The sequence below is a fragment of the Aquarana catesbeiana genome, linkage group LG05 (genome assembly GCF_042186555.1).
Source record: "Aquarana catesbeiana isolate 2022-GZ linkage group LG05, ASM4218655v1, whole genome shotgun sequence".
NCBI lineage: Eukaryota > Metazoa > Chordata > Amphibia > Anura > Ranidae > Aquarana > Aquarana catesbeiana.
Window position 1 is genome coordinate 618314738 of NC_133328.1, and position 23927 is coordinate 618338664.

Sequence of the window (23927 nt, forward strand, 5' to 3'; positions counted from 1 at the left end):
GTGTGACAACCATGGGTTCCATCTTAGATACAGTATGGTGAATGAGCACAGCTTCCCTAGGACAGGAAGTATGTTACTGGCAGGATCTGAAGGTAAAAAAATAAAGGAAATAATAGACTGGAAAATAAAGAAAACAAATGCAGTCTCCAGTCTTCTGGTAAAGTGCAGTATATTACATTTTTGTTTTACACGTTTTAATAACCCTTAACCTCTTCCGGACCGCCCCACGCATATACACTGCGGCAGGGTGGCCTTCCTGGGCGAAACCACGTACCTGTATGTGACTTCTAGTTCTGGGTCTGGAGCTTGCAAGCGTGCCACCGGTGACCCGCTCCCGCTGTGATTGGACACAGCAGGAGCCAATCAGCGGGTCCAGCAGACCCAATGTTCACCGGCACCCTGCGATCGTTCCTGAGAGAGGCAAAACGGCGGTCTGCTTATGTAAACAAGGCAGATCGCCTGTCTGTGAGAGGGGAAGATGGAGATCTTGTGTTTCTGCTAAGCAGCAACACAGATCTCTGTCTTCCCCCAGTCAAAGCACCTCCCCACACACAGTTAGTAATCACTCCCAGGGAACACTTTGATCACCCCTGATGTTAACCCCTTCCCTGCCTGTGTCTTTAGTACAGTGACAGCACATTTTTTTTAGCATTGATCACTGTATTGGTGTCCTTGGTCCCCAAAAATTGTCTCTTAGCGTCAGATTTGTCCGCCGCAATGCCGCAGTCCCGCTAAAAATCACTGATCACCACCATTACTAGTTAAAAAAAAAAATTCCATAAATCTATCCCATAGTTTGTAGATGTGATAACTTTTGCGCAAACCAATCATACGCTTATTGGGATTTTTTTTACCAAAAATATGTAGCAGAATATATATTGGCCTAACTTCATGAAGAAATTTAATGTTTTCCTTTTTTTTTATTGGATATGTTTTAAAGCATTAAGTAAAAAGTATGTTTTTTTTTTTTCAAAATTTTCTTTTTTTTTGTTTATATTGCAAAAAAAAAAAAAAGGCAGAGGTGATCAAATACCGTCAAAAGAAAGCTCTATTTGCGGGAACAAAAGGACATGATTTTTATTTGGGTACCACATCGCACGACCGCGCAATTATCAGTTGCGCGGTGCTGTATTGCTAAAAAAAGCCTGGTCATGAAGAGGGGTAAAACCTTCCGGGGCTGAAGAGTTTAAAGCAGGATTGCTGCTTAATTATAACTATTCCTAAAAAGGTCCTCTCTCCCCCTCCAGCTACCTTTCCTATGTAAAAAAAAAAAAAAAATCTGTGTACGTACCCGTTCCTGGAACTCCCAACCGTTGTTGAGGGCTCTCTTCTGTCCCCTACACCTGGCCTGGGCAGACAAGATCGTTATGTAATAGGGAGAACTCTGTGCTTAGAGGTATCAATAAGGTGCAGCCAGCACTAAGATTTGTGATACCAAATTTTAAAACATGATATGCATATAAGTGCAGAGCTTATAAATAATACATATAAAGACAGAACTAACAAAAGTAAATATTAGACTTAAAAGCAAAATTAGAGAATGCAATCAAAGAAGAACGTCCTTATTCCCAAGTGTCTGTGCAAACAATAAAAGAATCTAAAATAAGTGCCACGGCATTAATCTTCCACCATATGTATGCCAGAGACCATTCACACACACCATGTGTTCACCCTATGTGCACACAAAGTATCTTACTGAAAAAACTCTTGAAGTGTAGTAAAGCTAATTTCCACATTTAGGAAAAAAATTACCAGAATACACTCACATGTAAAAAAGCAGTATAACAGAGCATCAATACCGTCCAATCAGCCACTGACGCCTTGGGAAGCCACTATCCGTGTTGTCACGCATGGTGATGTCACTTCCACTGGCCCAACTCGACGTATTTCATCACAGCAGACATCATCAGGGGAAGTGGCCCACAGGATACATAGCAGGAGAAGGGAGGGAACATTGTTGTATGAGCAGTTATGGCTGAGCAGGAATTCTAGCCTTTTGTCCAATAGTAGCAACAAGTTTGGGTTAACCGCCTGCTGACCAGCGCACGGCGATATACGTCGGCACAATGGAATGGCTGCGCAAATTGGCATACAGGTGCATCCCCTTTAAGACGCGGCATTGTGGGCGCGCGCGCCTGCCTCATGCTTCGTGACCGTGCCCACGGGACCCGCAGACTTGATGTCCGCCAGTGTCCCTCGATCGTGTCACGGAGCAGCAGAACGGGGAGATGCCTTTGTAAACAAGGCATTTCCTCGTTCTGCATAGTGACAGGACAAAGATCTACTGCTCACTGTCATCAGGAGCAATGATCGCTGTCATGTCAGTGGTAGCCCATCCCCCCCCACTGTTAGAATCACTCCCTAGGACACACTTAACCCCTTGATCGTCCCCTAGTGTTTAACCCTTTCCCTGTCACTGTCTTTTACACAGTAATCAGTGCATTTTTTATAGCACTGATCGCTGTATAAATGGTCCCAAAATAGTGTCCGATGTGTCCGCCATAATGTCGCAGTCACAGTAAAAATCTCAGATCGCCGCCATTACTTATAAAAAAAAATTAATAATACAATGCCATAAATCTATCCCCCCCTTTGTTGACGTTGTAACTTTTGCGCAAACCAATCAATATACGCTTATTGCGATTTTTTTTTTTACCAAAAATATGTAGAAGAATACATATCGGCCTAAACTGAGGAAGAAAATAGTTTTTTTATATATTTTTTGGGGATATTTATTATAGCAAAAAGTGAAAAATATTTCTTTTTTTTTTTTAAATTGTGGCTCTTTTTTTGTTTATAGCACAAAAAAATAAAAATCGCAGAGGTGATCAAATACCACCAAAAGAAAGCTCTATTTGTGGGAAAAAAAGGCGTCAATTTTGTTTGGGTGCAACGTCGCACGACCGCGCAATCGTCAGTTAAAGCGACGCAGTGCTGTATCGCAAAAAGTGCTCTGGTCAGGAAGGGGGTAAAATCTTCCGGGGCTGAAGTGGTTAAAGTAACCCATGGAAAACTTTATAGTGTTTTGGGGTTTAGATAAGCTTTAATCAGCCAGTTGCATATGATGTTTGCACATCTCTGTCTTTTAGCTGAACTTTAACCGCTTCCGGACCGCCCCACTCATATATACTGCCGCAGGGGGGCCCTTCAGCGCAAAAACACATCTTTCTTTTTTTGGTGTCAGGGGCGCGCATGCATGCCGCTGGTGACCCGCTCCCACTGTGTACGCCGAAGACAGAGCGGCATTCTGCCTATGTAAACAAGGCAGATCACCGTTCTGTCAGAGGGGAAGATGGAGATCTTGTGTTTTTGCTAAGCAGGAACACAGATCTATGTCCTCCCACAGTCAAAGCACCTCCCCACCACCATAGTTAGAAAGCACTCCGAGGGAACACATTTAACCCTTTGATCGCCCCTGATTTTAACCCCTTCCCAGCCAGTGTCATTAGGACAGTGCATTTTTTTTTAGCACTGATCACTGTATTGGTGTCACTGGTCCCCAAAAAGCGTCACTTAGGGTCAGATTTGTCCGCCGCAATGTCGCAGTCCCGCTAAAAATTGCTGATCGCCACCATTACTAGTAAAAAAAAATACAAATAAAAAAAAAATCTATCTCATAGTTTGTAGACACGATAACTTTTGCGCAAACCAATCAATATACGCTTATTGTTTTTTTTTGTTTTTTTTAGGAAAAACATGTAGCAGAATACATATTGGCCTACATGGTGAATAAATTTAATAAATTTGATTTTTTTTTTTTTTTACATTTTTTTTTTAATTGGGTATGTTTAATAGCAGAAAGTAAAAAAAATATGTTTTTTTGTTTTTTTTTAAACTGTCAGTCTTTTTTTGTTTATAGTGCAAAGAATAAAAACAGCAGAGGTGATCAAATACCACCAAAAGAAAGCTCTATTTGGACATAAATTTTATTTGGGTACAAAATAATGGCCTGGTTGTGAAGGGGAGTAAACCTTCCGGAGCTGAAGTGGTTAAAGTATAAATATGTTAAAATGTAATCATTTCAATTTCATTTTGCAGAGACCACTTCATTGCATGTCCAGCAGTCAAAATGGCCGATTACTGGTCCAATAACTCCGAAGGTCACGTCTTCATGTACTACGTTCCTGAGACTTACTCACAGAGCAGGTGAGAACACATGCTATAAAATCTTACCCACTGTATTTTTTATTTTTTTTCTTTCATCCTTAGACCAGGTGAAACATAGATGGAATATATAAAAATGTATGCTAAATACACTTATGAAAAGTCTAATCACAAGCCAACCTTCTCACATGTAGGAAACGCATGGCTCCAAACTGTCCCTGATTTCGAGGGACTATCCCTGATTTGAAGCAATGTCCCTCTGTCCTCCTTTACTCCTCATTTGTCCCTCATTTTGGTCTGATCTATATAGATGTATATAAAATTCACTTTTTATCTTTCAAAAAGTGTTTCCCAGTGCTAAACCTTTCATCCAGTTTATAAATTGCTGCATTTGTACATTTTAGGAGCCAATATAAAGGAATAGTAGTGGTAAAAAGTCCTTGTGGATTGAAGTAACCTTTTTTTTGGTTACTTTTCCTTTAAGGGGGTGTGGTAGGGGGCGTGTCCTTTGCCTACATACGTTTGTTAGTAGATGTCCCTCATTCTCATCTCAAAATGTTGGAAGGTATGGGAAACGTAGAAGTAACATGAACAAAAATTGCTTGTAGGCACAGATATTGGAAGAACAGACTTTGTAGGTTTCTTCTGCCAAAAATATTTTCCCTTTCTTCTAGAAATGTTTTAATGATTAACATTGTGTCAGATAGACAATGCAGTGTATGCTCATGCCTTTTGAAAGAGGGGTGAAGCCTAGTATATGGATGGTGCAGCTCCATCTACATGGACGGGAGTCGCATCATCACAAAGCCGAAGGTGGAAGCCACCAGAAGTGAAAATAAAAGCCTCAGGAAAGAAAGCATGGAGTGGTCAGGGATAGGGTAGAGCTGCCATTGCTGGAACATAAAGTGTCACGCGGGTCACGTATCTGAGAATAAACCGAAGTAGTGGGGAGGCCTCACTTGCACCTCGGGTCCTTGAAGCCTCTGGAGATGGAGACAGAGACTTGGTGGACACTGAGTGGCACGGGTGCCAGGGGTGCAGAGCACTGTGCAAGCCTTAGTCCGAGATCCGAGCCGAGGTCAAGTCCAGTTTGGCAACGAAGTATAAAAGGGTTTATTTAGAAGAAGAATGGTCGAGATCCAAGCCGGGGTCGGTTCCAAAATCTGGCAGCTGAGTATAAAAGGGGCAAAGAAGTAGAATGGTCAAGGTACAAATCCGAGGTCAATGGCAAGCAGCAATCAAGAGTAGTCAAATAAGTTTCCAGGTCACAACAAGTTCAGACAGATCACACACTAGCACAGGAACAAGGGGGGACTGAAGTTAATCCAGCAATTTGGCAGTGTCTGGGCTGGGCTTATATAGGGAAGTTTGAGGTCACTTCCTGTGCGCCTCCTGGGCATTTTCCCACCTTTTTCCATCAGGTTGATGTCACTTCCTGTGCGCCTCCTGGGCATTTTCCCACCTTTTTCCATCAGGTTGATGTCACTTCCTGTGCGCCTCCTGGGCATTTTCCCACCTTTTTCCATCAGGTTGATGTCACTTCCTGTGCGCCTCCTGGGCATTTTTCCCGCCTTTTTCCATCAAGTTGAGGTCACTTCCTGTGCGCCTCCTGGGCATTTTCCTGCCCTTTTCCATCAGGTCTTCTGCGCAGGTGCGGGTTGGCGCACTGAGGCGTCTTTGGAGCATGCTCAGTTGGCACGGATTTCCTCTTGCGGCAACGCACTATTCGTGCATGCATAATAAGCCCTGGACTCTTACATAAAGTACAGTATGTGCTGCAAGCGGTCCCATCGCACCCCCAGACCTCAGTTCCGCTTCTAAGAGATTTGCAAAGTTCAAGGGAAGGAGGGTTACTAGTCTACATAATCTTGGGGGATGTTGCACTCTCTAAGATGCAGATGGATCTAGTTGGGGTGAAACCTATAACTAGAGAAGGAGAAGATGAGAGAAATGGAATGAAATCTGCACTCCGCCCATGCTGAAATTCCATCCCAAAAATAAGAACGTTGAAGCAATGAGTCAATAGATATTCTAGGGGTATGCTTTTTGTCACTTAAAGGGTAAATCCACTTTCATAGGGAAAAAATTAGCAAATATAAAAAAAAAAAAAAATATATATATATATATATATATATATATATATATATATATATAGCATATACAATTGCTACACAAGCCATACTGTAATTGAATGTTATTAAAAATGACCTTTCCTTTTTCAATCTGCAGCTCTGTAATTTTCTGTAAAATGCAATATGGCTACCTGAAAGGCATTCTGTACACAGATGGTATATGGAGTTTCCTGCTTTGTGTGATTGCCTCACTGATTTTCCCAAAAGTCAGCCATTAAGATACAAGTTAGATTTGTGTCATCGCCTGCAACAAAAATTTCATTTTTGGTGAGATACTCCCAAAGAGAAATCCTGTCTAAAGGGATGCAGACCCTGCCACTTTTCTGATTAGAGCCCTGCAGGTGCAGCAGCTGGTTGATAATTATAAAACCACTCCCATAGAGATGTACTTGGACACAGACAAGCAAACACAGCTATTCCTTAAGAATAACAAAAGGTAGGAATCTGCAACAAAGTTTAATATCCTTATAATCATAGCTCCCAACTGTCCCTGATTTGGAGGGAATGTCCCTGATTTGGAGCAATGTCCCTCTGTCCCTCATTCCTCCTCATTTGTCCCTCATTTTGGTTCTGATCTATATAGTTGTATATAAAATGATACTTTTTATCTATCAAAAAGTGTTTCCCAGTGCTAAACCTTTCATCTGATTTCTAAATTGCTGTATTTGTAAATTCCAAAAGCCAATATAAAGGAATAGTAGTGGTAAAAAAAAACACTTGTGGGTTTAAGCAATCTTGTTTTTTTGTACAATTCTCCTTTAAGGGGGTGTGGCAAGGGGTGTGTCCTATGCCTGCATACTTTTGCTGATAGGTGTCCCTCATTCCCATCTCAAAAAGTTGGGAGGTATGTTGTAATGTACATACAGTAGATCACCCAGAGCGGAATGGTTTTTTTTTGCAAACAAAAGTGGAGTTATAGGGCGTACACACGGTCGGACTTTGTTCGGACATTCCGACAACAAAATCCTAGGATTTTTTCTAACGGATGTTGGCTCAAACTTGTTTTGTCTACACACGGTCACACAAAGTTGTCGGAAAATCCGATCGTTCTGAACGCGGTGACATAAAACATGTACGTCGGGACTATAAACGGGGCAGTGGCCAATAGCTTTCATCTCTTTATTTATTCTGAGCGTGCGTGGCACTTTGTCCGTCGGATTTGTGTACACACGATCGGAATTTCCGACAACGGATTTTCTTGTCGGAAAATTTTATATCCTGCTCTCCAACTTTGTGTGTCGGAAAATCCGATGGAAAATGTCCGATGGAGCCCACACACGGTCGGAATTTCCGACAACACGATCCGATCGGACATTTTCCATCGGAAAATCCGACCGTGTGTACGGGGCATTACTGTTTCAGCCAATGTTTTTTTAGTGGAAATTTTAGAAATATAACCAGGCAGGTTGTGATGAGGTGGGACGAAAGGAACCAAAATCCCTCCACCAAATCAGAATTTAGCATAAAGGGAGGTGCCATAAAAAAAAATATTCTTCATGGTCCTGGGCCAATAGATTTGTACATGAATCTGATCTTGGTATCAGCCTCTTGTAGCCTCTTTCAGTCTCAGACTAGGGGAAGGAGAAAAGAAAGTCAGGTGTACTGCAGTTCAAGGTACTATGCTGATAGGAGGGGGGGTGGGGAGGAGTCACAGAGAGATGAGCTTATTAGTCTGATGCTTCTGCTTTGAATGTCCAGCCACAGGGTGGGAGTGGGGAGGAGACCTGTAAGTGAAAGTAAAACTGCAGCACAAAAAATTCAGGTTCCCCTCATCCTAGACAGGACTGTATTGTATGGCAGAGCTGTGTTAATCTCAAGACTGGATGGACAGGAACACAAATCTTATAGCCAGTAAAACGGCTATCATATATGTACTTGATGTGAGTATTTAGCTGTTTGCTTGGAGTTCAGCTTCCATGATATATTAATAAACCCAGAGCTCTATTTAAATTATTGTGTCTTTTTATATCCGTCTGGCCTTCAGTTCCAAAAAGACAAAGGCATCTATTAGAATGCTGCAAATTGGACAGAGGTCCCTTTTTTCTTCTCCTTCTCCAAAGCAGCGCACCCTGCCTTGTCAATGTGTTTAGATTACAGGATCTTCCAAGGAACACATATCTGTTTCTTTTGGCGCGATATTAAATTCCATCCAGTGACAGCTGAAAAGAGACATTATAAATATTACATGTCTCTGCTGGCTCAGCATCACAGCCAAACTTTTATCAGTGTACAAAGGACCCTTGTCAGAGTTAAAGGGACACTCAAGATGGACCATTCAGAACAGCAATACATTATATGGCCAAAAGTTAGGTCGACCTCCGTCCATGTGATTGGGTTCAGGTGTTCCAAGTGAAGGGCATTGTTAATACTAATACTCAAGCTGGACCATTTAGAACAGCAATACATTATATGGCCAAAAGTTAGATCGACCTCCCTCCAAGTGATTGGGTTCAGGTGTTCCAAGTGAAGGGCATTGTTAATACTAGTGCATACAACAATGTATCAGACAACTGTGCTCTTCCAACCTTTGAGAGCCGGTTCACACAGGGGCGACTTGTCAGGCGACCTAACCGCCTGACAAGTCGCCTCCCGTTCTGTACAATGGAACCGTTCTAATAGGAGCGACGCAAGTCGCTCCGACTTAGAAAAAGGTTCCTGTACTACTTTGGGGGCGACTTGGGGCGACTTGCATAGACTTCTATACAGAAGTTGTTTTGCAAGTCGCCGCGGAAGTCGTTTGCAGGTCGCCTTGCTGAGTGAACCGGGGCTTAGTAATACTTTGGTGAAGGTCCTTTTCCTTGTCAAAAGAAGTTTATTGAGTATACAATGTTATAAAGATACATAAAGTAAGTTTACAAGGATCTATAAAGTAAGCTCATTGTTTTACAGTAGGGTTTATATAGGTAAATATCATGAAATTTCAAATATTAAACATTGGGTTCACGTAAACCTAAATTAAAGATATATATCATTTCCTTAGTTACTTTTGTAGGTATTTAAATGATTTATACCTACTATACATATTGTTTACAAGTAGAGTGTATATAGGTCAAATAAATTCTGATAATGAGCTTTAATCGTAAGGTGGAGAAAAGGAAAGAGAAAGAAGAAAAAGGGTTGAAAGGTAGAGGTATGGTCCACAAGGTTGTCCCGCTCGTCAGTTTATTATTCTTTTTAGTTCTCTTTGAAGCCTTAGAATGGGTGTCTCTGTAAGTCATTTAATCTGTTACCATGGCAACAGGACAGAGTCATTGAAGTTTGACAGGAACTGTTGTTTTATCCAAGGATGCCAAAGTTTTTCAAATTTTGGAATTTGATTTTGATCGATGGCTACCATCTTAGCATGGGACATTGTATTATTCATTCTGTGAATTGTTTCTGCTAGTACCAATGTAGGAGATTTCCATGCCTTGGCCACTGTTTGTTTTGCAGCCGTTATTAGTTGGATCATAAGTTTGAATTGAGAGAGTGTTAACCATTCCGGTTTTAGATTAAGTAAAGTTAAATATGGATCTGGTTGTATTATTTTTTTAAATATTTTAGATGCAATCACGAAGACTTCCTTCCAGAAGGTTTGGATTACTGGGCACGTCCACCATATGTGTAAATATGTGCCTATTTCTGGGCATCCTCGAAAACAAAGAGCTGAGGTATTAGGTGAATATTTTGCCACTCTAGCGGGTACAAGGTACCAGCGAGTTAGGACTTTATAATTTGTCTCCAGTGCTAAGATGTTGGGTGAAGATGACTTAGATGTGAGCCATATGTTAGACCAGTCCGTGTCTTCTAAAGTTCGTCCCAGGTCCTCCTCCCACCTCTGAACGTAAGAGGGTCTATTAAGATTTGCTACTCCATATAATTGATTATAAAGTGATGAAATTGTACCTTTAGCAAATGGATCTTTTGTACAGATTGATTCAAAAATGGATAATTGGGATAATGGTGTATCCCCCTTTAGGAATGGTGTATAGAAATTTTTGATTTGGAGATATCTAAATATCTCAGAGTTTGGTAGATCATATTTTTCTCTAAGCGATGGGAATGAAAGGAATGATTTAGATGCTATGAAGTCATTTAATGTCTGAATGCCTGATGTTGTCCAAGCTTTAAAAGAATTTGGGTAGATCCATGCCGGATAAAAGGCCGGATTTCTGATAAAAGAAAGGAGAGGATTGTGTGGAGATTGTAACTGATATTTGGTTTTTAGTTTATCCCAGAGAGATACAGTAAGAAGTGTTTAGTTATGGGATTATGAATTTTAAAGCGGTCTTTAGGATCAAGCCATAATAAATTTGATATTAATAGAGGGTCATTTTCTGAAGCCTCTATAAATACCCATAATGGGATTTCCTGTTTTGCATGGTATTTGGACAGACTGGCCAAATGTGCTGCTCTGTAGTAGTTAGTAAAATTAGGGTATCCCAGGCCTCCTTTATTTTTGGGAAGATGTAGTGTGTGTATAGGTATACGTGGTTTAGAAGAGCCCCATATAAACAAAGTTGCTCTTTTTTGTACTATTCTCAAAAAATAGGAAGGAATTGGAATAGGGAGGACTCTGAATAGATAAAGCAATTTGGGTAGAATAGTCATTTTGATTGCATTAATCTTCCCTATCCAGGATAAAGGAAGTTGCGACCATTGTTTTATTAGATTTGTGATCTGTCTTAATACAGGAGGATAATTGGTTGAGAATAAGTCAGAATGAGATGCTGTTAAATGAATTCCAAGATATGGGATTGATTTTTCTGCCCATGTGAATGGGAGTGCAGCCCTAGCCGGGATCAATTCCATGTTTGTGAGTGAAATATTAAGCACTAGGCATTTCTTAGGATTAATCATAAGGCCGGATAGGGCTGCAAATCCATCAAGAGCTGGTATTAAGTTAATACCAGAGACCTGTGGTGATGATAGAAAAAGTAATATATCGTCTGCAAATATACATAATTTGTGTGTAATACCTCCTACTTCAATGCCAGTTATAGTTTGGTTTGTTCTGATGTATTGGGCCATGGGTTCGAGTATAAGGGCAAATAATAAGGGAGATAATGGGCAACCCTGTCGGGTACCTCTTTCGATATTAAAGGCTTCAGATTTGTATCCAGCATATTTTATATAGGCTTTGGGTTTATTATATAATGCTTTGATCCATGTTAAAAAGTGGGGTCCAAAACCCCATTTTTGTAATGAATATTGCATATATTGCCAGGATACTGTGTCAAATGCCCTCTTAATATCGAGAGATAGAAAACATAAAGGGATTTTCCGTTTTTTAGCAATATGTGCCAATAACACTGCCCTGCGTATATTATCGCCTGCCTGTCTATTTGGCATGAAGCCTACTTGATCTCTATGTATTAATTTTCCTATAATGCTATTGAGGCGTTTTGCTATTATTTTTGCTAATAATTTAATATCAAGATTTAACAGAGAGATAGGCTGATAATTCACACAGGAAGTATCATCAGAAAGGGGTTTTGGGATCATACAAACAATTGCCATTAATGTTTCTTGCCGAAAAGAATGTCCATCTAGAAGTTTGTTAAAAGTTTCAGTGAGAATGGGAGAAAGTATTTCTGAGAATGTTTTATAGTATAAAGCCGAGTAGCCGTCTGGGCCTGGTCTTTTGTTAAGTTTTAGGTCTTTTATGGCGTTAGCAACTTCATCTATAGTTATAGGCTCTTCCAAACTGCTTTTTTGATTCTGAGATAACTCAGGTAAGGTTATTTTTGAGAAGAAGGATTCAGCCTCTGTAGGATTAAATTCATTGTTTGTCTTGTATAAAGTTGCGAGATGTGAGTGAAATTTATGGACTATTTTAACTGGATTACAAGTGTAAACATTTTTTGATAATTTCAAACGTATTGGTTTGAAAGATTTGTTAGTTGAATTTAATGCCCGAGCCAAATATGTACCTGGTTTGTTTGTATTCATGTAGAAATTGTGTTTGGAGCGTTTGAGGGATTTATCAACTGACTCAGTGAGAAATAGATCGTATTCCAATCTAGATTTTTCCAGATGAGATTTTGTACTCTGAGATGGATTATCTTGAAATGATATGTAGGCTGCATTAAAATTGAGTTCTAGTTTTTTTGCTAGATTTTTGCATTCCCGTTTAAATAGTGCCATTTGTCTTTGTATTGTACCACGCAAGACAGGCTTATGAGCTTCCCACAGTGTTATTGGGGAGATGTCTGTTGTATTATTAATTGATATGTATTCCTTTAAAGCTTGTTCAATGGCCATCTGATGTAGTGGGTGTTTGAGCATTATGTCCGGTAAGTACCACGTTGGGTCATGCGCTTTTGGTATGGCTGAGGCTATAGTAGTGTATACTGCATTATGGTCAGACCACGGAATCGGAATTATATCTGATGCAATAATTTCTGGTATCATTCCTATTGTTAGAAAAATATGATCTATTCTGGTGAAGGTTTGATGAGGGTGCGAGAAATAAGTGAATTTCTTTTTCATTGGGTTACTTTCTCTCCACGAATCTACCAGATTGTATTTGGAAAGAAGTTGAGAAAAAGGTAATCTAGAGGTTAATTTGGATGGTGTAAAAGGTGATTTATCTAGAAATGGGAGGAGGACCTGGTTCGAATCCCCACACATTATCACTGTTCCTATTTTGTGTGTATTAATCACTTGTAATATATGTGAGAGGAATGGTGTAGGTTGTTTGTTAGGAGCGTAGTAGGAAATCACCGTGATTGCTGTATCCATTATATAACCCATGAGTATCAGGTATCTACCTTCTGGGTCTTTAATTTCTGATGATAAGGTGAATGGTGTGGATCGGTGAAATGCAATTAGAGTTCCCCTTTGCTTGGTACAGGCAGAAGCCGTGTAAATTTGTTGATAAAAAGGAGAAATATATTTTGGAGTAGAATCTTTGGTGAAGTGTGTTTCTTGGAGGCATACTATGTGAGCCTTCTTGTTATGGAAAGTACGGAAGGCTTTGGTCCTTTTTTGAGGGACATTTATTCCCTGAACATTCAGGGAAAGTATATTCAGTGGTGCCATGGCAACAGATCAAATAGTTTTGACTTACTTTTTGTTATGCAGAGCTGACTGCGCAGATCAACCTGTGTGGACTGAAGAGATGAATAGAAACCAGTGAAGGAGTAAAGAGTAAACAAAAAACATATGAGATTAGATGATACATTGTATAAATTATTTTTTGTAAGTAATCACAACTTACCCGTGAAAGAGAATAAATATCTCTCTCAGGGGAATAAGTGCCTTCGTCACACTCCCACATAATATGGTTGGGAGAATGAGGAGGGCTAATGGGGGTACACGGATCTTCCGCTTACAGGAGAGAAGTGCTATGTCAAAAGACATCAAAATGATGTTTCATTAATTGGAGTGCAGAATATAGTTTTTGTTGAAATTATTTATTCCAGGGTGGTTGTATATGGTTAGTCTTGCCCTAGGCTAAATAATTCAGTTAGAAAGGTACTGTTAATAACTTTGGTATTGATGAAGATAGTTTGAATTATTTTGTGATTTTAACCCTTTTAGAGTAAACAATTACATATTTTATTCATATGTAACTGTTTAGATATGTTAACTCATAAAATTGAGGTTGTATTGCTTCAGATTAGAATAAACAAAAACATAATTCTAGGAACTAGTTAGGTAATAATATATTTGTTTTAAGAAAAGAAAGAAAAAGCTTCCATTACTTCTGGATTATTGAACATATTTGTCCTAAAAAGTAATAAATCTATTGTTATTACCTGATAATATATAACTGAACAAGAATTTCCTTAATTCACTTATATATTCTAAGGCTATATGAATCAGAAGTAATAAGAAATATAACTGGAATGTAACATGATCCCACACAGTGTGTGACTATCAGAATGCAGTTACATTCAGTTATAAATACAGGTTTTTTTATAGAGAACCATCTCTTAGTATAATAAATGAAGAGATATCAGGAATTAGGATGTCAGTCCATTGAATCTTCTTGGTCCATGGATGATGTGGCATAACGGCCTCTTTTGTGAGAATGATGATTCCCATTTTGTTCTGAAATTTTCTGAGTGCTGCCTGAAGGTGAAGATGATGCCATTCTTCTGCATGTGGGAGTGTTGCTGCTTGTGGGTTCTGTCAGATTTAATTTTAAAAGGGTTTGTTGTAGTTCATCTGCTGATCTGCTTCTGTAAATTGTACCTTGGTAGTTAAATCTGACTGAAAAGGGGAAGCCCCATTGATACATAATGTTGTGGCGTTGCAGTTCCATTAGTTGGGGTTTCATGGATCGTCTTTTAGTAATAGTAAGTTGGGATAGGTCAGCAAAAATTTGATAATTGTGTCCTTGAAAATTAAGTTCCTTTTTTTCTCTTGCAGCAATTAGTATTTGTTCTTTCGTTCTGTAATAATGAAATTTTGTGATTATATCACGTGGGGGTCCATCTTTCTTTTTGGCTGTGAGGGCTCTGTGTACTCTGTCCAGTTCTAAACGTTCAATAGGGATATCTGGCTTTAGTTCTTGTAATAGAGCAGTAATAGTAGATTGCAGGTCTGTCACAGTTTCAGGTATTCCCCTTATGCGCAAGTTTGAACGTCTGGCTCTATTTTCGTAATCTTCGAGCTTAGTTTGAAGTATTAAATTCTCTTCTTTTAATTGTTCCAATTCTGTTATATTTACTTGGGTTGTAATTTCAATTTCATCCATTTTTATTTCTAGGGCTGCGGTGCGGTTTCCCAGCTCTCTTATTTCTTTGGTTAGGCTTTTTGTTATTTGGTCTGAGGTTTGTTTTAAAGCCTTATGAAGCATCTTTTCAAATTGTAATAATATTACTGGGGATACTGAGGAGGTTTGTGGAGAAGTTTGTGAGAGGATTTGTTCTGTATCTGACTCAAATGGAGAGTCTTGCTGTGACATTTTCTGTCTGTGAGAGCGCCCTGATGCTGTATATTGTGAGGTGACTGGAGCTGCTTTAGTTGCAGTGAGTGCCTGTGAGCTCTTTGTGAGGTGATTTTTATTTCTGCCACGGTTTCCTCCCAGTACCATATTTCCTGCCCAAACTTTCACAGTTTGTTCCCTGGGGCAAAAAGGTTCAAATGGATACCTTTTGAGCCTGCAGGCTCCTCTTTGTCCTTCTCTTCTCTCCTCAGCGGTGTGGAGCTCTAACAATGCATGTCTGCTCCGCTAGGCTGGTGAAGGTCCTTTTCTATTCTGGCATGACTCTGCCCCATGTACAGAGATAGCTCCATAAAGACATTGTTAAATGAGTTTGGTGTGGAGGAACTAAAGTGGCCTTCACAGAGCCCTGACCTCAACCCTACTGAACATTTTTGATATAAACTGGAACATCAGCTGCGAGTCGAATCTCATCCAACATCATTACCTGACTTCAGAAATGCTTGGTTGAATGGTCATGAATTTCCACAGACACTCTCCAGAATCTTGTGGAAAGCCTTCCCAGAAGAGTTGAGGGTGTTATAGCTGCAAAAGGTGTGACCAACTTATAAACTGAACACACTAGTGTCCATGGTTTTGGAATGGGATGTCCAACACAGTCATATAGGTTTGGTATTATGAGTTTTGTGTAAAGGAATTGGAGAGGTCTGCACAGAGCTTTGACCTCAACCCTGCTGAAAACCTTTGGGGTTTTTTGGAACACAAACTACACGCCAGGTCTTCTCATTCAACACCAGTACCTGACCTCACAAATTGTATGTTCATCTGAATGGCACAAATTCCCAGACACACTCCAAAATGTTGTAGAAATGTGTGTGTGTGTATATATATATATATATATATATATATATATATATATATATATATAGTGTCGGGGCTTGGGATTCAAACTGGCAACCCAGGTGCTGCTAGGTGGAAGTGCTAACTACTTAGTGTATGTATATACAGTGAGGGAAAATAGTATTTGATTCCCTGCTGATTTTGTACGTTTGCCAACTGACAAAGAAATGATCAGTCTATAATTTTAATGGTCGTTTTATTTTAACAGTGAGAGACAAATAACAACAAAAATATACAGAAAAACGCATTTCAAAAAAGTTATAAATTGATTTGCATTTTAATGAGTGAAACAAGTATTTGACCCCTTCGCAAAACATGACTTAGTACTTGGTGGCTTGGCGATGGTCTTGTAGCCCATTCAAGCCTTGTGTTGGTCTACAATCTTGTCGCTGACATCCTTGGACAGCTCTTTGGTCTTGGCCATGGTGGAGAGATTGGAATCTGATGGATTGCTTCTGTGGACAGGTGTATTTTATGCAGGTAACAAGCTGAGATTAGGAGCACTCCCTTTAAGAGAGTGCTAATAATCTCAGCTCGTTACCTGTATAGAAGACACCTGGGAGCCAGAAATCTTGCTGATTGATAAGGGATCAAATACTTATTTCACTCATTAAAATGCAAATCCATTTATAACTTTTTTGAAATGAGTTTTTCTGGATATTGTTGTTGTTATTTTGTCTCTCACTGGTAAAATAAACCGACCAATAAAATTATAGACTGATCATTTCTTTGTCAGTGGGCAAACGTACAAAATCAGCAGGGGGATCAAATACTTTTTTCCCTCACTTGTATATACATTGTAATGTATATATACACATCTATAGTGGCTATGTAGTTAGCACAATTCCGCTTGGCAGCACTAGGGTCTTCAGTTTGAATCCCAACCATGATACTACTTGCCTAGGGTTTGCATGTTCTCTTTGTGCCTGTGTGGGTTTCCTCCGGGTACTCCGGTTTCCTCCCACATGCCAAAGACATGCTGGGAGGTTAATTGGCCCCTGTCTGAATTGCCCCTAGTACTGTATATGTATGTATGTATGAATATGAGTAATGGACCTTAGACTGTAAGCTCCTTGACAGCAGGGACAGATGTGAATGTAAAAAAAAATCTACTCTACTTTTTTTTTATTTATTTTTTTTTATTTAAAAGGCGTTGGGTTGTTTTTGAGTGTACTTTATTTTCTGGGTCATTTTTTTTATTTAATTTAGGGGCATGTTTAGAAAGCTGTGAATGTGCCAATCACCAAACATTTACTGCATCTTCCTAGTGCAATTTTTTTGGTAAATGTCACATTACGGCCTCTTTTTACATGGCAGCCAGGACAGGGTAAAAACAAGTGGCTGGACCATAGTTTTACAGCTCCCCAGACTGCCCACTTAAAGGCTAAACAACAGCCAGAGGAGGCTATTTACATGAAGAAGGCGTGTCGCTTCAAAATGTGGCTGCTGCAAATTTAACACGACATGCCGGGTTGAAAGGCGGCACCGCCTGTCAAACTCGGCCATGAAAGTCTTTGGGGCTGTGCCACAACTGCGAGCCTAATGGCGCATTCTATTATAAACGGCCAAAAAAAAAACCTGATTTAGTATACCCCTGAAAATATTTTTTGTTTTTTCTGTGTGTGTGTATTTGATTGTTACATAATAATATAGCTAATTGAAAAAAAAAATACATACATCCATTGAGTTCAACCAGCAGAAAAAAACTGAAATGAAAAAAAAAAGAAAAATGATTGAAATGATTGTTATCTTTATATTTTTTTCTGTGTGAGAAAAACAAAACAAAACCTAAAATATTGAGAATAACTAGGGTAAGCTTTTTTGGCACAGGAAGAGGAGCTCCCATGACCCCCATGAGCCATTTAGGGTCCATGGCACCCTTCAAAACCACCTTAATTACACCTTTCCCATTCACTGGCATGTATTTTACCAAATGGTGAAATTTTGTAGCAATTTCCAGATTTGACCCAAAATTTTGGGGACATGGAAACTCACAATTTTATTAACCTCTTACAACCACTATACATTCTATTTTACTATAAGGCCCCATTCACACATTTCCAGTGTGGTGCGTTGGCACCCCAATGTACTAAGGCGTCGCAGCTCCAACTCATATTCGTTGTAGCTACCGTGCATTGTTGTGTGCTGCATTGCCAAAAAGTGTGCATTTCCTTTTTTTTACCATTACTAGCCCATTATTCAAATGGACTGCCAAAACACAATGCACAATAATGCACAAAAAAGTGTGTTAATCCGCTTGTAGAGATAGAAAGATATAGTCCGACCACCGCACAACTCACCTTGCCTGAGAAGTTAGCAGGGAAAAGCAGCCTCGGCTCTCCATGATTAAGCCCTGAGGACAGGGGCAAAACATGTTGGGGGCGTGCAAGCAGAAAAATCAGTGCTACTACCCATATAACACATACATAGCAGAGCTCCACAGTCGCTGGCTGAGTAGAGTAATGTAGGAAAGATGATCCACACTCTGGTTGTTGCTCTTAAAAAAATCTTAATTTTATTGAAAAGCCACAATGTAAACGCAGATAAAATCAGTTGACGCGTTTCAGCCTATAAGGCCTTAGTCATAACTAAGACTAAGGCCATATAGGCTGAAATGCATCAACTGATTTTATCTGCGTTCACACTGTGGCTTTTCAATAAAATGAAGATTTTTTAAGAGCAACAACCAGAGTGCGGATCATCTTTCAGAACGTGTTGGGGGCATGTCCTGGATTTTTCAAGCTGAGGCTGCTTATACCTATTAACTACCTAGGCTGGGCGAAGTGTTCAGCGGCTGGGCTATTTCTTTCTATTTTTACAGGGTGCATTAAGTCTGGGCGAACCTCTCCCCAGCATGCACCCTCACTAGTCAACCTATTGGACCTTGTCATCCTGAGGGGGGGCCCCTAAGCACTTATCGTTGGTCACAGTTAATGCACATTAATGTTATCGTTATGCCCCAGGGTCCGAATGAGACTTTGATACACCCTCTACCACCCCCCTTCTAGTCTACAGTAATCCTCACACAGAAAAAAATGAGTTGCTATTTGGGATTTGGGGGAAGGTGGCACACAGAATGAGTATGAAAAACTCTACAATCCCCTCTAGAACAGTGGTTTGCAACCAGAGCCCAGTAAAGTTTTCCAAAACCTTCCATGCCCATGCCCCAACAGTATAGGAAAAAATGATATGATATACTCACACAATAAAAGTATGGGAATGCAAAATGTGTACCGAAATGCTGTTAAGCAAAAGGAGGAGAGAGAAGCGCCAAGTCAATCCTTTAAACAGCATAGGAATTTATTCAGTCTATAGGTATAAAACAACACTAAAAACAATGTTGGAGCACTTGCAGAGTGTTAGAGCGGGTGGGAGCTTCTACATGCAGTGTCACAGGAGGACCACCGGGAGGTCTCTATTGTGGGATCCATGAGCGTTGTGTGTTAGCCACAGCTGGATCCTCAGTAAGCCTCGTGGAGATGCCGGCTATGTGTCTCTGGATGAAAATTAGAAATAAAGTTACCAGTCGGTTTGGATAAAATGTTCTTACCGAGGCTCCAGTGGTGGCTAACACACGGCACTGGTGGATCCCTCAATAGAGACCTCCCGGCGGTCCTCCTGTGCTCCTGTGACACTGCACGTGGAAGTTCCCACCCGCTCTAGCACTCTGCAAGTGCTCCAACATTGTTCACGCAAGTTTTTAGCGTTGTTTTATACCTATATACTGAATAAATTCCTAGGCTGTTTTAAGGATTGGCTTGGCGCTTCTCTCTCCTCCTTTTGCTTTCCTTTTATTCACAGTGATCGGGTTCCCCAGCCTGTGCCTGAAGCAGCTTCGCTCCCTTTACAGCCTCCATTTAGAGACTTTTTTTAGAGACTGTAATTTTTAGGGGTTCATCCCCCAGAACTTTCAATCCACTCACCATTCACATGGTTGCACCTTTGTGTATCAACATGCAGATGCATGCCTTTTCATTTAAATTTTAAACTTTAATCTTTTTCATCAGATGGTTTAGCGCTGAACATTATACCAATATTGTGTATGTGTTTCCGCCCACTGAAATGCTGTTAGGCTCTGGATTGAGCTGGGTGTTACTGTGGGGGGTGGGGTTCCAGAGGGGGGTTAGAGGAATCTGCATCAGACTTGGTTGCCCTATAGGGCAATGTTTCTCAACTCCAGTCCTCAAGTACCCCCAACAGGTCATGTTTTCAGGATTTCCCTCAGATGAAACGGCTGTGGTAATTACTTAGGCAGTGCAACCAATCAAATCAGCTGTGCAAAATAATGCAAAAGCCTGAAAACATGACCTGTTGGGGGTACTTGAGGACTAGAGATGAGAAACATTGCTGTAGGGAATGAGGTTTTTGGAGGGAGTTGGGGAAAACTGTGGGGGACAGGGTCTCTGGAGGGGGTGAGGGTCTCTCCAGGAGGCTGTGGACTTGGCAGGGCTGCTGTGGAAGACTGAATTCTGCAGGAGCTGGGGGGCACTGTGGGAGGTTGGGGGTAAATGTGGAACAATGTTGGAGGTTGGCTATGGGGGGCTGGAGGCTTTGCAGTAGGCTGGGGGGCACTACATGGAGCTGGGTGGTGCGGCCCACTGTGAAAGGTTGGGGGCATTATAGGAGCTGGAAGGCACTGTGGGAGGTTGGGTGGAAATGTGGGACACTGTTGGAAGTTGGGGGCACTATGGGGGGCAGGAGGCTCTGCAGAAGGCTGAGAGTCACTGCAGGGGATTGGGTGGCACTGTACGAGGTTGTGGCTCACTGTGGGGAATGAGGGGCACTGCAGTCCACTATAGAGGGTTGGGGGGAATTGCTGGAGCTAAGATTCACTGTGGGATGTTGGGGCAAAATGTGGGACAACTTAGAGGTTGGGAGCACTATGTGGTGCTGGAGTCTCTGCAGTAGGCTGGATGGCACAGTGGGAGGTTGGGGCACACTGTGGGGATTCAGGGGCCACTTTGGTCCACTCTGGAAGGTTGGGAGCCATTATGAAAGCTGGCAGACACCGTTGGATGTTAAGGGATCTGCAGCTGCCTGGAAGTCCAATAGAAGAGAGGCCACGGCCTGCAGTTGACCACAGTCCGGTGGTTGAGAACCACTGCTTTAGAGGCATTTTGAGAGGCCTGCACAATATGACTGCAGGGGATCCTGGGAAAATCAAGCCATATGCTCACAATGTAAAAAATGTATGTTGGAATTTATGTGTACATTTTCTACTTTGGACCCGTGACAGCTGTTGAAAAAAAATAAATACAATTCTTACATTTGCCTCAAGCATGACTCCATTAGTAGGAGCTTAAGATGAGAATTTGGCTGCCATTAAGAAATAATAAATTCATTAGAGTTTAGGGCTGAAACAACTAATCGATTCATCGACAACTAATCGATTATCAAAATAATCGATTACTATTTTCATAATCGATTAATCGGCCAGTAACATAATGGGGTTAAAAAAACAAAAATTAGCCCTTTATAGTACAGAAAGAGCAAATAATCGCTACTGTAAATATTACTTTCACTGTTCCACAGTAAAAAAATTAACCCCTTACAGTAGCGATTTGCTCTTTTTCTACTATAAAGGGTTACTTTTAGTTTTTTGAACCCCATTATTTTACTAAACATCTTAGGCCTGGTTCCCACCTATGTGTTTTTTGGTGCTTTTTGCAGAAACGCAGTACAGTTCATTTAACATTGTTTGCAATGGGACACGTTCACATCTTTGCTTTTTTTTTTCAGCCGCTGCGTATTTGGAAAGTGTCGAGGACTTTTTTCAACGCAAAGCGGTGCTTTTTTGGTTCAATATACTTTAATGGAGAAGTTGCAGAAAAGCATGTAGTGTGCTTTTGCAGCAATTTGTGTGTTTTTTATCTGCCCAACAACAAATCGGGCAAAAAAAAAGCATAAAAAAATGCAAAAACGCAAATTGCAGCAAAATCACGTGTGCAAAAATCAAAACGCACAGCAAAAAGCACTGCAGAAACAGATCAAAAGCAAACTGCATAGGTGTGCACCATGGCTTATGCTGGCCACACGGATCAATTTTCAGATGAGAATATTCATACGAAACATCTTTATACATTTGCTGAATGAAAGAATGTTGTTAGAAAATTTCACTTGCTTTTAACATTCTGTTTTAAAATGAATGTCATTTCTGAGCGAAAAACACATACACTGTCCGAAAATTCCTTTCACCAAGAAGTTTTTTCTATTATTTTACCGTCACTGTGGTTGAAAATAAACATCGATTTGACCCCACTAACGATTAGAAAATCGAACGAACGTTCCTGAAATTAATTTTTTTTTTAAGGAAGACATTGTTTTTGTATGGCCAGCATATAATATATTACAGTTCTGTTTGAAAATCTGCAAAACAGCCTTTAACTTTTTTTTTTTTTTCTTTAAATAAAATAATTTGATCTCCAAGTCTGATGATATTTACCAGCTTCAACCTCTAATAGTATATACAGTATATCTCTCCTCTAATAGTATATACAGTATATCTCTCCTCTAATAGTATATACAGTATATCTCCTCTAATAGTATATACAGTATATCTTTCCTCTAATAGTATATACAGTATATCTCCTCTAATAGTATATATAGTATATCTCTCCTCTAATAGTATATACAGTATATCTCCTCTAATAGTATATACAGTATATCTCCTCTAATAGTATATACAGTATATCTCCTCTAATAGTATATATAGTATATCTCTCCTCTAATAGTATATACAGTACATCCCCTCTAATAGTATATACAGTATATCTCTTCTGTCTGTTATTCTCAGAGTGGATTAGAGATTTTGCTCCCTAACCATATAATTGGTTATTTATATTTACCTCTACATAGAGATATTTAAGAATAAATTGCCTTTTTTTTAAACTTTACATTTTAACTAAATTATACACCACACTTTATTTAAGGTTATTAACCGATTAATCGAAACAATAATCGGCCAACTAATCGATTATCAAAATGCTTTTATTTTTACATTTTTTTTTACATTTTTGCTTATTACTTATTTGCTTATTTGCTTATTTTGCTTTATTACAAGTGAAGAAAAGCCACAGTAATCTTTATATTAACTGTAATAATTATTTACTGACACATAATCACACACATAGGTTGGACTTGATGGACTTGTGTTTTTTTTCAACCTCACCTACTATGTAACTATGTAACTATGTAACTATTTAAAGGAAAGATATAAAAACAAAAATCAATCACAGTACAATATATAACAAGACATGAGAACTGCACAGCTGTGTACATCTGTCATTGAAGGGGAAGTGAGTCCATGGCCTGAACTTTATTGCTGGGATCATACAGATAATTTAATGTAAAGAATGTATAAACAGCAGTTACTTGCATTGAAAACTTCATGTCAAAATGATCAGCAGATCCACCTCTGGAAGCAGCTGAAGTTTTGTACAGAGCTCAGCTTTCTGTAAAAGTCAGACTTGGTTCCATCAGATAAGTTTTTAGATTTACCTATAGTTCTGCATTACCTGAAATTCTTCATTGTTACTGTAAGCGTATGTCAAGGCAAAAGTTTATTTTTTTAAAGCTTCGGATGGTAGGGAAAGGGTAGAAACTTGCTAAGTTATCTTTTGTTCTCTGCATCCTGCTTGGGGAGATTTCTCTTCACTTCATGTTCTAGAAATGTAAAAGGAAATCTCATCAAGGTTAACAGAGTTATCATCTTATAAAGTTTTTAATAAAAAGTCAGCCAACTTTTAAAAATGAGGTACTTACCAGTGCCTGGAGTCCAGCAGTCATCCCTCAGATCCCAGATCTTCTTACTGCTGCGGATCCCTGGTGTCACCATCTTGGTTTCTGAGGAACCACAGTCAGCTCTCCGCTGCGCATGTATGAGCTCGCATGGCACTCTCTGGTCCTGCAGCCACCTG

General features: G+C 39.9%; 1 protein-coding gene across 1 annotated transcript in view; it reads left to right on the forward strand.

Moving 5' to 3' along the window:
• Positions 1 to 23927, forward strand: part of TG (thyroglobulin) — a 399523-nt gene that overhangs the window by 366140 nt on the left and 9456 nt on the right. Inside the window, exon 45 of the mRNA XM_073632844.1 lies at positions 4039 to 4146. Within this exon, the coding sequence (XP_073488945.1) occupies positions 4039 to 4146 (108 nt within the window). The remainder of the gene's footprint in view (positions 1 to 4038; positions 4147 to 23927) is intronic.